This window comes from Brassica oleracea, chromosome C4, assembly GCF_000695525.1.
Source record: "Brassica oleracea var. oleracea cultivar TO1000 chromosome C4, BOL, whole genome shotgun sequence".
Lineage (NCBI taxonomy): Eukaryota > Viridiplantae > Streptophyta > Magnoliopsida > Brassicales > Brassicaceae > Brassica > Brassica oleracea.
Window position 1 is genome coordinate 49324001 of NC_027751.1, and position 13292 is coordinate 49337292.

The 13292-nt window shown below is 32.0% G+C and overlaps 1 protein-coding gene across 1 annotated transcript; it reads left to right on the forward strand.

The window, feature by feature from the left end:
- Positions 1 to 10214: 10214 nt before the first annotated feature.
- Positions 10215 to 12993, forward strand: LOC106337290. Its single transcript, XM_013776377.1, has 3 exons — positions 10215 to 11021; positions 12206 to 12386; positions 12486 to 12993. Exons 1-3 carry the CDS (start codon positions 10377 to 10379, stop codon positions 12908 to 12910), a joined length of 1251 nt encoding a protein of 416 aa, XP_013631831.1. The 5' UTR covers positions 10215 to 10376; the 3' UTR covers positions 12911 to 12993.
- The last annotated feature ends 299 nt before the right edge of the window (positions 12994 to 13292 follow it).

Consider the following 13292-nt stretch of genomic DNA (forward strand, 5'->3'; position numbering starts at 1 on the left):
TGCAAACTTTACACTGTGTTACCTTTAAATATTAAAATTCTAAGTCCTAATGACTAATCCTAAACGCAAATATTATATAACAGTATTTTTAACTTTTTAAATAAAAGCTACTAACGAAAAATAATTTGTGTGGCATTTATTAAACACAATATTATTTAGATGCTACGCCCTCCGTTTCAACTTAAATGTCGTTCTGGAGAAAAAATTTCGTTTCAAAATAAGTGTCTTTTTATGATTTCAATGCAACATTATTAATAAGATTCTTCTATTTATTTTTCATTGGTCGAAATATGGTTATGTGTATGGATAATGATGTTCTTATTTTGAAAATGTACAAAATTAAACGTTTTCTTAATCCGTGTGCATAAGTCTAAAACGACAAATAAAGTGAAACGGAGGGAGTACTAGAGAGTATTTATTTTTTTCTTTTGATAATTAACCTTTTCTACGTTTTCATGCCGTTTACCATTAAAAATTACTAGGGGCGGATCCCCGCGCAAGCGCGGAGTTGTTGAGTTGGATATTTTTTTTACCATTTATTGCGACAATTAGACTACTTGGATTGAATGCAAACTTTTTTGCTAACTTTCTGTCATAATTGCATGAATCATATCGTCTGAAACGGAGATATATTGTTAGGCCGTAAAATATTTTAAATTTAACATAAGTTTAAGATAAATGCATAGTTTAAATGGGCTTGGAGTTATAAAATCGGGCCATATATGTTCCTTTTCTCAGTGGTGAGGGAAATCAAATAACTGTTTATCTTTGACTAAAAAAATGTTTCTTTTTCGAGCTTTTTAGTTGTCCGCTGTGAATTTGAAATGAAGGCGCCGTTCCTGTTGTAGAATTATTTTTGTTTTTTAGTAAAGAATCAATACATGAAGGTGTTTTTTATTGTAATTAAATGTTTATCTTGTTGTCTGGTATTGACGCAGATTAGAAATTGTTGGCGAAAATCTCATCGTCTTCGTTTAAACCTGCAAAAGTGAGTTTTGTAAAGGAGAGTGTTTTTTGTCTTAATTTCGTTGAGGAGAAGAGAAGCAGAGATGGTGTATGCAGTTGTATATAATAAAAACCATGCATGTCCTTGCTAAAATAAAGCTTATGGTTATTGTTTGTGCAGTGTATTCATATAGACCATGATAATGTAAAGACGGTTCAAGTTTAAACCTAGGAGACACCTTAATACTAAACGGACAAAGCCCTCCTTATGTGCAGCTTGCTGCTTGATTATGCAAATAAAAAAAACAACTGATTCTTCATTTTAAGAAACATTTGGTGCCCAAAATGGAGTGATGGTAGCTCAAGTTGAAGAATAGAGTGGAGTAAAACACTGGAACTTTAATATCCCACCAGTGAAAATCTACAGCCCTAAGTCCCTCATGAGTCTTCTAATATGAGAGTTGTCTTGGTGCTGGCATCCCCGCTTACATAAGTCGCACATACTCGCGACTTCAGAAATGAAGTGGTGTTAACATAACTTTCTTTGAAGTTGGTTGAGGGACTCGTACATAAGTTGATTATGCACCAATGAGTCAAAATTGTATTTATTCATATGAGTCAAACACTATACCATGATTTATAACCATTGTTTTCATGATGAAGAAGAATCTTTCTAAATCACTTACAATAGTTAGGCATATATTTATATGTGCACAAATTCAAACATCTTACAGAGATGTGTGTGTGTATATGCCCATAAAAAAGATATACATATATACTATTCTGGAAAACATATGTTTAAGAGAAGTGTCCAGCTGTTACTCTAGAGTCTGGAGTTTCCTTGCGCAATTGATTCTAAATCTTTTCCCACATAATACCTGCAATGAATCAATATCATCCGCACTATTGTTAATCCCCAATGTTAAGTAAGAAAATTAGAACATTATTTATACATGTTCATTACTAAAATGTATTAGTACCTTTGGTTCCTCTCCAAAAAATCAACCCTAGCCTTAAGCTTGCTATATTCCATTGACCTATTCGTTTGTGTATACACAATTAATTCTCAGTTTGTAAGGCAGTTTGGTATTAAGATATAAACATGCTTTGTGGGAATATGGAGCCTTTACATGTTTCTCGGCGTATGATTGCCTCTCGCAGCGTTTTAGAAACATGGAAAACAGTCTTTTACCTGATTCATCTTGTTCATGTAAACATAAACCTTTTTTATTGGAGATCATTTATAAAATTAACAAAGCAGTACGCAATATAGAGAATAATATATAAGAATCACACCGTAAACTAAACAAAAAGTTTTAATTTCTAGATGCAAAAAGTCACCAGCAACCTGGAAAAAAAAATCAAAATAGAGTACATAAATGATCGAGCAAAGCTATAAGAATTTGTTTGAATGTCCAACCTAAACTAAACCAAAAGAGTAACTTTTATAACGTTTTGAACTGAAAGATACAGTCAGACCATAGCAAAAGGTTTCAACTATCTCTAGATTGTGGTGAAGGGAAGAGCTCAAAATTGAAGAGTAAGTAAAGAATAATGATATACCAAGCGGGAGAGAGAAAGGATGGTTCCACGATTTCTAAGCTTTGAATAGTCTCTAGCTCCGCAAGATGAGTCATTGAAGAAGGAAAATAACATCTCAACGGCTCTGTCGCAGGAGGAAGACAATCTTCTTCTTTGGTCACCATTTGATACCTCAAACAAAGATCTTTGAGAGGAAAAGATTATAAAAGAATCACAAAAATAATGTTCATGGACTTGTAAGAAAGTGAAACTAAAGCAACTCCAACGTGAATAAAGATATATTCTTTTCTCTTTTCATTCTCTGGTTTTACACATAGAAAATAATCAGGCTTTCACCAACTTGGAAGGTCACCAACAGATTCCTCGAGTGACCCAATAAATATAATTATTATCTAATTGTACAGTTTCAAGAATACGCTATTCTCCAAAGAGATTTGAATGAGAGAAGCACTAAAGATTAAACTTGTCATATATTTAAAAAAGAAGACAAAGATGATCAAAAGTTTTGTTTCTTCTAACTTTCTTACGCCTCAGCTTCAGCAACTTTCTCTGTCTCTCTCGCTCTTCTTCTTGTGCGATCAGCTTTGCTTCCATTTCATTTTCCTCCCTTGCGATTCTCGCACTGCATTTATCAAATCAAACACAAACCGTTTTGCAATATATATAAGAAGAAACAAATGATTGAAACTCATGATCAAGATATTGATGTTACCTTCGTCTCTCTTCCTTCATGATATCGTCAAAGCAGGCTCGGTTATCATAGCCATGTCCAACATAATGATCAGTACTGACATTAAAACAATACAAAACTCATAAGTGCAGGAGAAAAAACTAATGAAAATGTAATGGGTGTGAGTGTAGGAGAAAAGTTAGAAGCAATGCTTGAACATTTCTCTAATCATGCTCATTGCTTTAGCATCCTCTGACATTGTTGCAGGCTTCTTCTTCTTCAGTGGCCTCCGATCATCTACATCAGGTTGTGGAGGTCTATTGGGCGCTGTTTACTCATCATCTGCGAAAGTTAGTTCATAGATTAGTGTCTTTGCTAGTTTTTTTGTTCTTGTCTAAAAAGGAGATGAGAGAAAAAATCATGATACCTGGTGTTTTGAGGTAGACGTTGATTGTTTTGGGATCATTCGGGATGGAATTCATCAAATGGTTAACGCAGATCAGCAACTCGATAGATCTCTTTGGGCTTCGTAGGAAGGAAATTGCAGAAAAAATCAATCATACATGTTCGTCGAGGATGAGCAGCTCCCTCTCCAATTGAAGATAGAAGATAAACTGAGAGCGTCTGTGAAGATCCATCCGGCTATCAACCTTCTCCAATTTATAGGGGTTGAAGTGAATTTTTCGGTTTCATTGTATCAGAAGGGAGAAGGAGAGTTTAAGATCGTAAATGGCTTTAATGAAAAAAAACATTTATTGTAAAATTTAAGAGGTATACGTTGAATACAGTGAAAAGAATTAATAGATATGAAAAGAGTTGGAAGGTAAAGAGTTGATCAAGACTCGTTTTTTCACGGGATTAGGAAAAGCAGCAGGGCTGGTGAAATTGAAGGGTCGAAGAAGAAGAAACCTCTGAAAACCTAATCGTTACTCGTTTAACGAATAAAAAATGGCACACTTTCCTCGACAAAAACATAAAACGTCAGACTTTTTTTCAAAATAGGCCATATAACTAAACATTGGTCAAATGGCCTTACACCCGACTTGGGCTTTTTATGGAACTTAAACCGGAATCATACGTGTATAGAGTAAACTCTTCTATCATAAATATATATTAGTTTCGGCGAGCAATGTACAAAATATCATTTAGTTTAGTGGTATAAATGGTGGTGTTTATATTTCAATAACCCGGGTTCGAGCCACATTCTTAACATTTTTTTCACACTTTTTAAAAGTAGGATCCACGGACCGCTGACGTATCACCTCGTAAATGATGCAACTGTCTCATTATATTATAGATTTATAACAATGTTTTTAGGTAAGTATAAGGATTTTGGACTTTGGGTTTTAATTCTCCCCGGACCAGAACCAGTCTCTGTTGATACTTATAACACGTTGTAAAACATTTTTTTCACCGAGTTTCGAATTAGTAATACAACAACACCAATACATGCATTTAACCACTAGTCTACCACGCCCAGTGATATTTTATTGATAACAACGTACGCTATAAACATAATTGAGTTTTAGATACTAACAAAAAATGCTAAAGGGCTTCATTTAACAAAATGATTTACGTTGGGGTTCGTTTAGCAAAATGTCATGTTAATGACTTAATGTACGTAAACTTGCAGTGAACTACACATTACATTTGAAAGTCTTTTCTCAGACAAAAAAAACTACGCACTACATACGTAGTACATAATGTTCAAAAATAAAATAAAATACGTACTACATATGTTTTCAAATTTCAATTATTATGTACATATTTTCTTGCAATATTTAAATAAGTACATACATAAATAAAATCCGTCGGTATATTCATAAATTGACATCTCATGGTACGTCTGGGGAATATATTTTCTTCTTATCAAAAAAATAATATATATATATATTAATTTACTGGTCGAATACACAGTTTTGCATAACAATAAAACTAGTTATTAAAAGACAAAACCTACATATATATATACGGTGTCATTTTTTACGGTCCACGCGTTCAGCAAAATCTTTTGTCTGCTGCATGCTCCGGTAGCTTTGGCTTATTAACAAGCAATTAACCAGAATAATCAGCTGTTAGCTAATACAGTATAGCTTTATTTCTTGTTCGGTTTTATATATTTCAAGTGGATTAGGTTACTACGATATAGAGATGGGGCACCCCGGAGCAAACAGTGTCCCTACAAGCTGCTCCTTATATGTTTAACAGTACAGTAATATATGGCTAGATTGCAATTACTTATTTTTATACGAGTGGTGGTAATTAGTGGACTTCGCTTTTTATGAAAACCATTCACAGTGAGACAGAAACGATATATATTAAATACGCAGCTTTGCCAATAATTGAAAATAGGTATGAGTGGATAAACAGTAAAACCAATTATATAACATATGATTCCACGACTTCTCTTCAAATCCATTTTAAAATTTCAAGCCAAAACTGAACAATAAATAAACTGTAGCTGGTGTCACCTGAAATTATAGGTCGGACCATAGTGAAAAATATCACCGGTCCATATACTATATAAATATGTTACAGATGTTGAGAATTTAATTATAGGGAGTACCCCAGCTGTAAAGCCTACAACTTTTCTTATCTCATTTATGGTGCGAACCTTTTTTGGTCCTGCCCAATGCATGTTTTTATAGTATAATTTCAATTTTCAAGGAGAAAATAATTCGATTTATGCGCATATCACCTTGTGTGTATATATAATTCACGTGTTGACTATATACGAGATACGACTCAGAGGAGGCGTATACAAATGAACGAACTCGTGCGCACGAATGACAAGCAGTCGTTGGATTAGTAGTTGCCAACAAGTTGCCTTAGTTAATAAATTAGTATTTTGCTTTTGTTTTGAGTTTGTTATGATCAAAGATAATGTAATTTTTTTTAATAATAATCATACATATATTACGACAATTTGTTCAAAAAATAATGTCCGTTATATTAATATTCAATAGGTGTGATACAAATTATTTTTCTTGATTTATATACTATGTATATGATTTATTTTCTTGATTTCAACATTGTTAGATTCTATTTTCCGAATAAGTATAAGTTAAAATTCCGACGACTGTTATTTGAAATTTCTTGAAATAAATAATTAAAGATAGATTTCGTGTTAAGCCCGGTAACGTTATATAAATGTAGAACATGGGGTGTTTTTCCTCTTTAATTATCTATCTATCACTGAATAAGAGATACATTCGGATTAGGGATTACGTCAAGTGCCAATCATATTGCTATCACTAAAACCATATCTTAGGGCATGATTGGTAATGATGTAGCTTTAAATTTTTTTGCCATAGAATTAAAGCTGCAGTTTTTTTACTGTAGTTGTAGTTTGCTGCAGTTTTTTTACTGTAGTTGTAGATTTTAGTGTCGTAGAACTATGACAGTAAGATTCGAGTTGTAGTTTTGTTTTTAAAAGCATGATTGGTATAAATCAGTTATAAAATATTATATACATTAATTAGACAATATAGTAATAAATGATAAATTAAATTTATTCTAATTTTTTATCAAGTTGAACTAAAACATCTCTATAAATGTTTGGGAAATTTCATATATTCACTTTATAATAATCTATAATAAAAAGATAAATATGAATAAGTATTTTATTTCTCTAAATTAAATAAAAATAAAAAATATATTTACGTCTCTCTTAAAAAGTGATGTCATATCTCGTTGTTTGTCGCACTATTATTTGCACCACCATTTATTTGCTATTTCTTATAAATGTTATAAATATTATAAAAATATATCTTAAATTTGAATAATATGAAACCATAATTAATAATAACGAATTCACATTCGAATTATATACGATATTGCAATAAGATAGTTAACCAAAATGTTATTGACTACTTAATTAACTAATATCAATATATATATATATATATATATATCCACAACTAGAGTTTGTTAGTTATCACATTCTTTAAATAAAAATTAACTGAAATTTTTTTTGGAAACCTTACAAAACTGGACTGTAGATATCTATACTATTAAGAGACAAAGATTATTAAAAAATCTACTTGGATCATTTCATTAGACTTAAATATTTTTTTGGTTTTACCTTATATTTTTCTAACTATATAAATACTTTACATAATTTAAATGAAACTCATTTATTACTCTTTCATAATCTATTATATAGTTACCCTAACAATAAATTTTCATGAATTTATGATAAATTATTCAGACATGTTTACACATGACGTGATCATTACCACATATAGTTCTACTAATAGTATAAAATTTTCAATGGTTTAGTTATGTTTAATAGGTATATAATTTGTATTTTAAAAATTTAAGTACTCATTTGGTTTTCAGTTCGGTTTCTATTTTTTTTTTGTTCCAAAAATATAGGATATGCTCGGTTATTCATAAAATTCATCTTAATTTTGATTTTTTTAAAAGTTTAGTACGTTTCAGTGTACCCAGATAAATGTACTCAAACATATACATTGTCTTATATAGAATTTATATAAGAAAAATTTATTTAATTTTAAAAATAAATCCGCACTTGGACGCATGGATCAAAACTAGTTTGGATTTATAAAGCACTTGTCTCTACGTTTTTTAACCAATTTGCTGTGAACAGAATTTTCTTTATAATTAGAGCCGTAGACTCAAATAGTGTTGTCCACAGCACTCACAGCAGCAACCATTCACCCTCTTAATTGCTTTCAAATCCAGTTAACGTCAGTCCATTTATAAAAATATGGAAAACCTAGTATTTAATAATTCAATATGCACTTCAATATGCACTTCAGTATGCATAATACGAAAATTAAACTCCAACTCGTAAAATTTTGTTTGAACTATGTATACTCCCGTAAACCAAATCTCGTTACTCCAAGCTAAAGTTAGAAATAGTGGTACTATCTCTTGCATTGTAGCAAAATGGTGCTCCTAAAGAATGATAAACTGAGAAAATGTAATATTATTACGATATAGAAAATATATAAATTAATTGGTCCTTTAGAAAATGTTAGAAGACTATAAGTTCCACACAAAATCTTATTCTCTTGTCTTAGCACACGTTGAGTAGCATTGTGGATTATACTTACATCTATACTATTGTATTATATATATTACTTTCTTACCAATATAGAAAATATCAGTCATAGATTTGGATACAACTTAAGCACAACACATGTAAAAAAAGAACAAACCATAATCCGAATTTTCGTCTTCCTAGTTCCTACAACAGGTAGACCGAACGTACATAAATCATGACCATAATTTGTTTCTTTCATGACCAGAAATTGATTGTGCTTACATTACTCGAGTGCATGAAAACATTACATACAATCCAGTTGATTGAACTTACTAGGGGTGTTCAATCCGGATATCGGTTCGGTTTTTTCGGTTTTTCGGTATTTCGGTTAGTAAAATATAACTACCATTCTAAATCCATATTTACTTCGGTTTGGTTCGATTTATATACCGTCGGTTTTCGGTTTATTCGGTTTTATACCAAAAAACATAATTCTTTATTTTGGGATCATATTATATGAATTTTAGAGTTTTGTTGTCAACACATTCATTTATTAAAAAATATTATAAGTTTAAATAAAAGAACAAAAATAAAAATGTTTCTATCATCTAATAAAATAATCAAATCTATAATTAAAATCAAAGCTCAAAATTTTGATAATAAAAATAAAAAACAAAAAATAAAATAGAAGCACGAAGCACAAAAAATAAGTTATTATATTCTTTCATATTAATTATTATTTAATTATAGTTCAAGTGTTTTACAAATCAGGACTATTTTAATACTGTAAAAAATATGGTAATAGTTATTAGCAAAAAAAATAACCTATGATTTTCATACGTTGTTATAAAATATATACATATTTACATATTTCTATTTTCTGATCGGTTTTATTCGGTTTTATCGGTTATATACCGAACCATATCCAAATCCTATGGTTTTTTAAAAATTATATCTATTCGGTTTGTATGGTATATACCAAATCTAAACCATATTATCTATTTTGGTTCGATACGGTTCGGTTTTGCCATATTGAACAGCCCTAGAACTTACTGATATGTCGAAATTCTCTGATAAAAAAAGTTACGAGCAATATCAGGAATCAGGATCCTTTATTTTTTGAACAATCAATATCAGGATCCTACAATATAATATCAGGCTCCTTAATTTTTATTTTTATTTTTATTTTTTTTTCAAAAAAAAATAAAAATATACTCTTTGAATTTTACACGTAATCTCGATTTTTCAGGAATCTTTTAAGGCCCACTCTGAAAATAATATGCCAACTAAACTTTCTTTAATAAACAAAATGAGCTTTGCACGAAGACTCATGTCGATTATAAAAAATTCAATGTGGATTTTTTTTCTTCCAGAAAAGTTAGATCATGCGCCAATTTAAATGTTGTGCTAATAAATTTTTACATTTCTTATAATATATTATTCAATTCATATCTAAATAAATAATTTTTGCCTTTTTCATACTTGATTCTAACAGTGGTAATAAACTACTTATTTATGGTAATCTAGATACCATGTAATGGATATACTACATTGTTTTAGTCGAAAACGTTTATTCAATGATACTATATATTTCTGTCAACAGAAATTAATTTTGGTTTTAACCTATTGTTCTTAATCTCAATTTGATTTGTTTGTTTAACCGATGTCTTTTTGTTTAAAAATTTAGATACATTTTTTTTATTAAAACAATAGTTTTACTACCATAATGAAATAGTATATGCAAAAATATTAGAATCAGATATATAAAAAATTATTCGGGTATAAATTAAATAATACATTGAATTTAAATATTTACTAGCACATTCTTTGAACTAGTGGATGGTCTATCTTTTTTTTATTATTTTTTTTTTGAAACTGAAATCTTTTTATTATTGAGGTATGAAAAATCTCAAAATTAGAAAGATAGAATATAAAGACGAAAACTGTATTTCTTACTTTTATTTCTCAAGAAGCTAGGAAATAGCCAAATCCAAGCATTGACTCTTTATCCAATGTCTTACCCTTTGTCTATAACTGTCCCTCATCTTTCACTCTCTACACCAAATCTCTCTTTCTCATCTCTCTTTCTTTTCTTATAAGAAAGAGCAAAAAAGCTTACTTCGTTTTACTATTTCTATAATTCTGAATTCCACACGAACAGAGAAAAAGAAAGTGAACGAATAAAAGTTTAAAGTAATCTTTGTCTCCATGGCTGCTGAGAAGAAGAAGAAGAAACATTTACACGAGCTTCTTGAAGATGACCAAGAGCCTTTTCATCTCAACCATTACATCTCCGACCTTAGGTCTCAGATGGGCTGCTCTGAGTTGCGTGTCAAGAAACGAAAGTCCGAAAACGCCGCAGTTCTACCTCATGGTTTCTTCTCATGCGAGAGCTCTTGTTTCTCCGCGACACATACTAATAAATCTCCTCTCTGTGAGCTACGGTCTCCAGCGAATAAGAAGGTTCGCGACGCTCTTCATATTCCGGCGAGAACCGCCGCAATTCTACTGGAAGCGGCGGCGAGGATTCAAAAGCAGCAGACGGAGAAGGCTAATAAGAGCAAAAACAGAGGTCGGAACAGAGGAAACGCGTTTGGTATGTTTGGCTCTGTTTTGAAGCGGTTGACTAACCTTAAAGGGAAACCACGTTTGGACAACGCTGATAGAAACGCGGTTTTGTCGGAACCGACGTGTAGGAGTAGCAGCAGTCGAGAGCGTTTGGTTGAGATTGGCGATAAGTATTTTTGTGAGAGCCCTTTTCATTTCGTTCTCCATACAACTCCTTCTACTTCCGGCCACCGGACCCCCCACTTCACGTCGACGGCTACTTCTCCGGCGCGACGCAGTACAGAGGTTTGTCCTAATCTCATAATTAATTATGGGTTTACACCTAAAGACTGAAAATTAATAATAGTCTAAACTTTATACCATATTAGCAAAATACTCTTAAATTAAAACCATAAACTCCAAACTATACTCTAAATGCTAAATTATAAATCCAAAATAAAACCATAATATTTAAAACGTAATGGTAAATTACAATAAAATTTTATTTAGCAACATTTTATTTTGAATTTTTAGATTTTTTTCAAATATTCCTTAATAACCTATACCAGTCATAAATTACCACATAGTAAAATAAAATGTAAAAAACATTCTATGGAAAAACCGGAAAAAAACATTTTCTGATTAACGCAGAAACACATGACTGGTTGATATGACTGAATCATGTAAGTTTTTCAGGAGTACGGTAAATATGTTTTGTGTTTTACTTCAGAGTGATAGATACGCCCCATTCATCGAATGAACACATGTCAAAGAGCCTCGGTGTGGTTGGGTTGCTCAAGTCATTTAATTTTCCACACTGACGAATATTGCATCTCATTAGTCACTAGGTAGTTCAACTTCAAAGTTTTCTAACCAATTAATTCTCTGGCAAGTCACCTAAACACACATTTTCTACCTTTTAATCCAGTAGACTTAAATAAAACCAAACCTTCTGTGTTAGGCTGCCTTAAAAAGTCAGCATCAACAACTATCAAGATTTTGTCAAAAGGTTGCAATCTTTTTAGTCAAGTATTAAATTGTATGTTCACAAAATTAAAATGTAAAACTTACCCTACTTGTGGTTATAGTACAAAGAAAATGATAGTAAAAGGTACAAAAATTTAATTGAGTAGAATAGCATAAAATACAACCTTCATGGATATAATTTTGAATTAGCTAAAATAGCTAAACAAAGTAAGCATCTACAACTATCAAGGTTTTGTACAAAAAGTTGCATTCTTTTTAGGGAAGTATTAAATTGCAAGTTCACAGATTCAAATGTAATTTTTACCCTACTTGTGGTTATAGTATAAAGAATTTGACAGTAAAAATATTCAAAAATAATTGAAGAATAATGAATGCAATTGTATAGCTTAAAATACAACCTTCATGGATATAAATTTGAACAGCTAAGATTAGTTATGATCCCAAGCCAGAAATAGTAAGCGACAAACGGTGAAACCAAAAGTGTATTAAATGAGTTGTAACAGGACGAAGGTAGCGATGAGACAGCGAGCTTGGAGAAAGTGAGAGGACAAGAAGAAGAAGAGGAACAATGTAGCCCTGTTTCTGTACTTGACCCTCTTGAGGAAGAAGAGGACGACAAGGACCACCACCAACAAGAGCCTGACCATCTCAATCTCCTCTCGTGCAGCTTTGAAGTTGTACAACGTGAGTAACCAATCTACCATCACATCAATTACTTAACTTAGAATTGGTCCCCAAACCGTTATAAGGGTTTTAAACATGGTTATGTTTTGGACTAAACAGGAGCGAAAAGGAGGCTACTCAAGAAGCTTCGTAGATTCGAGAAGTTAGCAAGGCTGGAGCCGGCAGACCTTGAAGGGAAGATGTCAGAAGAAGAAGAAGAGTGTGAAGAGAGCGAGGAAGACGATAACATAAGGGTATATGATTGGGATGAAGAATATGAGGACGTGGGTGAAGCTATGGCTCGAGAGAGCGGATGCATGCAAGAGGAGAGGCAGAAGAAGTGGAGAATGATGAATGCATGGAGTGTAGGGATGGGTGCGGATGAATACGTGGACGCGGTGGTGCAGAAAGATATGAGAGGAGAGGCCGGACAGTGGACAAAACACGGTGGAGAAGTGGAGGAGACCGTCTCTGATCTCGAGCTCTCTATCTTCTTGTTCTTGATTGATGAATTTTCCCACGAACTTGTCTCTTTTCCTTCATGAACATATAATGAAATTTGTTAGAGGCAGGAAGATTAGTATATTTCTAGATATCTTTGACTTGATAAACCGAATTAACCTATATATCTTCTTGAATCCTAAATTTGATTCATTTCTTGTCCCTTCGAACGCTTATAAATGTCATAACGTTAATTTTTCTTACTGGAAATATACTCCACAGATGAACATCAACGATAAGATGAAAAATGTTAAATTTAATGAGGTTTATATTAATTCTCCATAGATGGCTTTATTTGGGGGTACACTACAAGAAAACACACCGAATTCCGACGGAGGTTCCGACGGACACCAAGGTCGTCGGACATTTGCGACGGAATACTGACAAATTTCCGACCAAATCCAAAAAAATGAAGTCGTCGGAATT

What these genes read in the sequence shown, in the direction of transcription:
- LOC106337290 (XM_013776377.1), top strand. Translation starts at nt 10,377, where the DNA reads ATGGCTGCTGAGAAGAAGAAGAAGAAACATTTACACGAGCTTCTTGAA. An exon ending in CGGCGCGACGCAGTACAGAG is followed by an intron (nt 11,022 to 12,205) that starts GTTTGTCCTAAT and finishes GAGTTGTAACAG; the next exon opens with GACGAAGGTAGCGATGAGAC. An exon ending in CAGCTTTGAAGTTGTACAAC is followed by an intron (nt 12,387 to 12,485) that starts GTGAGTAACCAA and finishes TGGACTAAACAG; the next exon opens with GAGCGAAAAGGAGGCTACTC.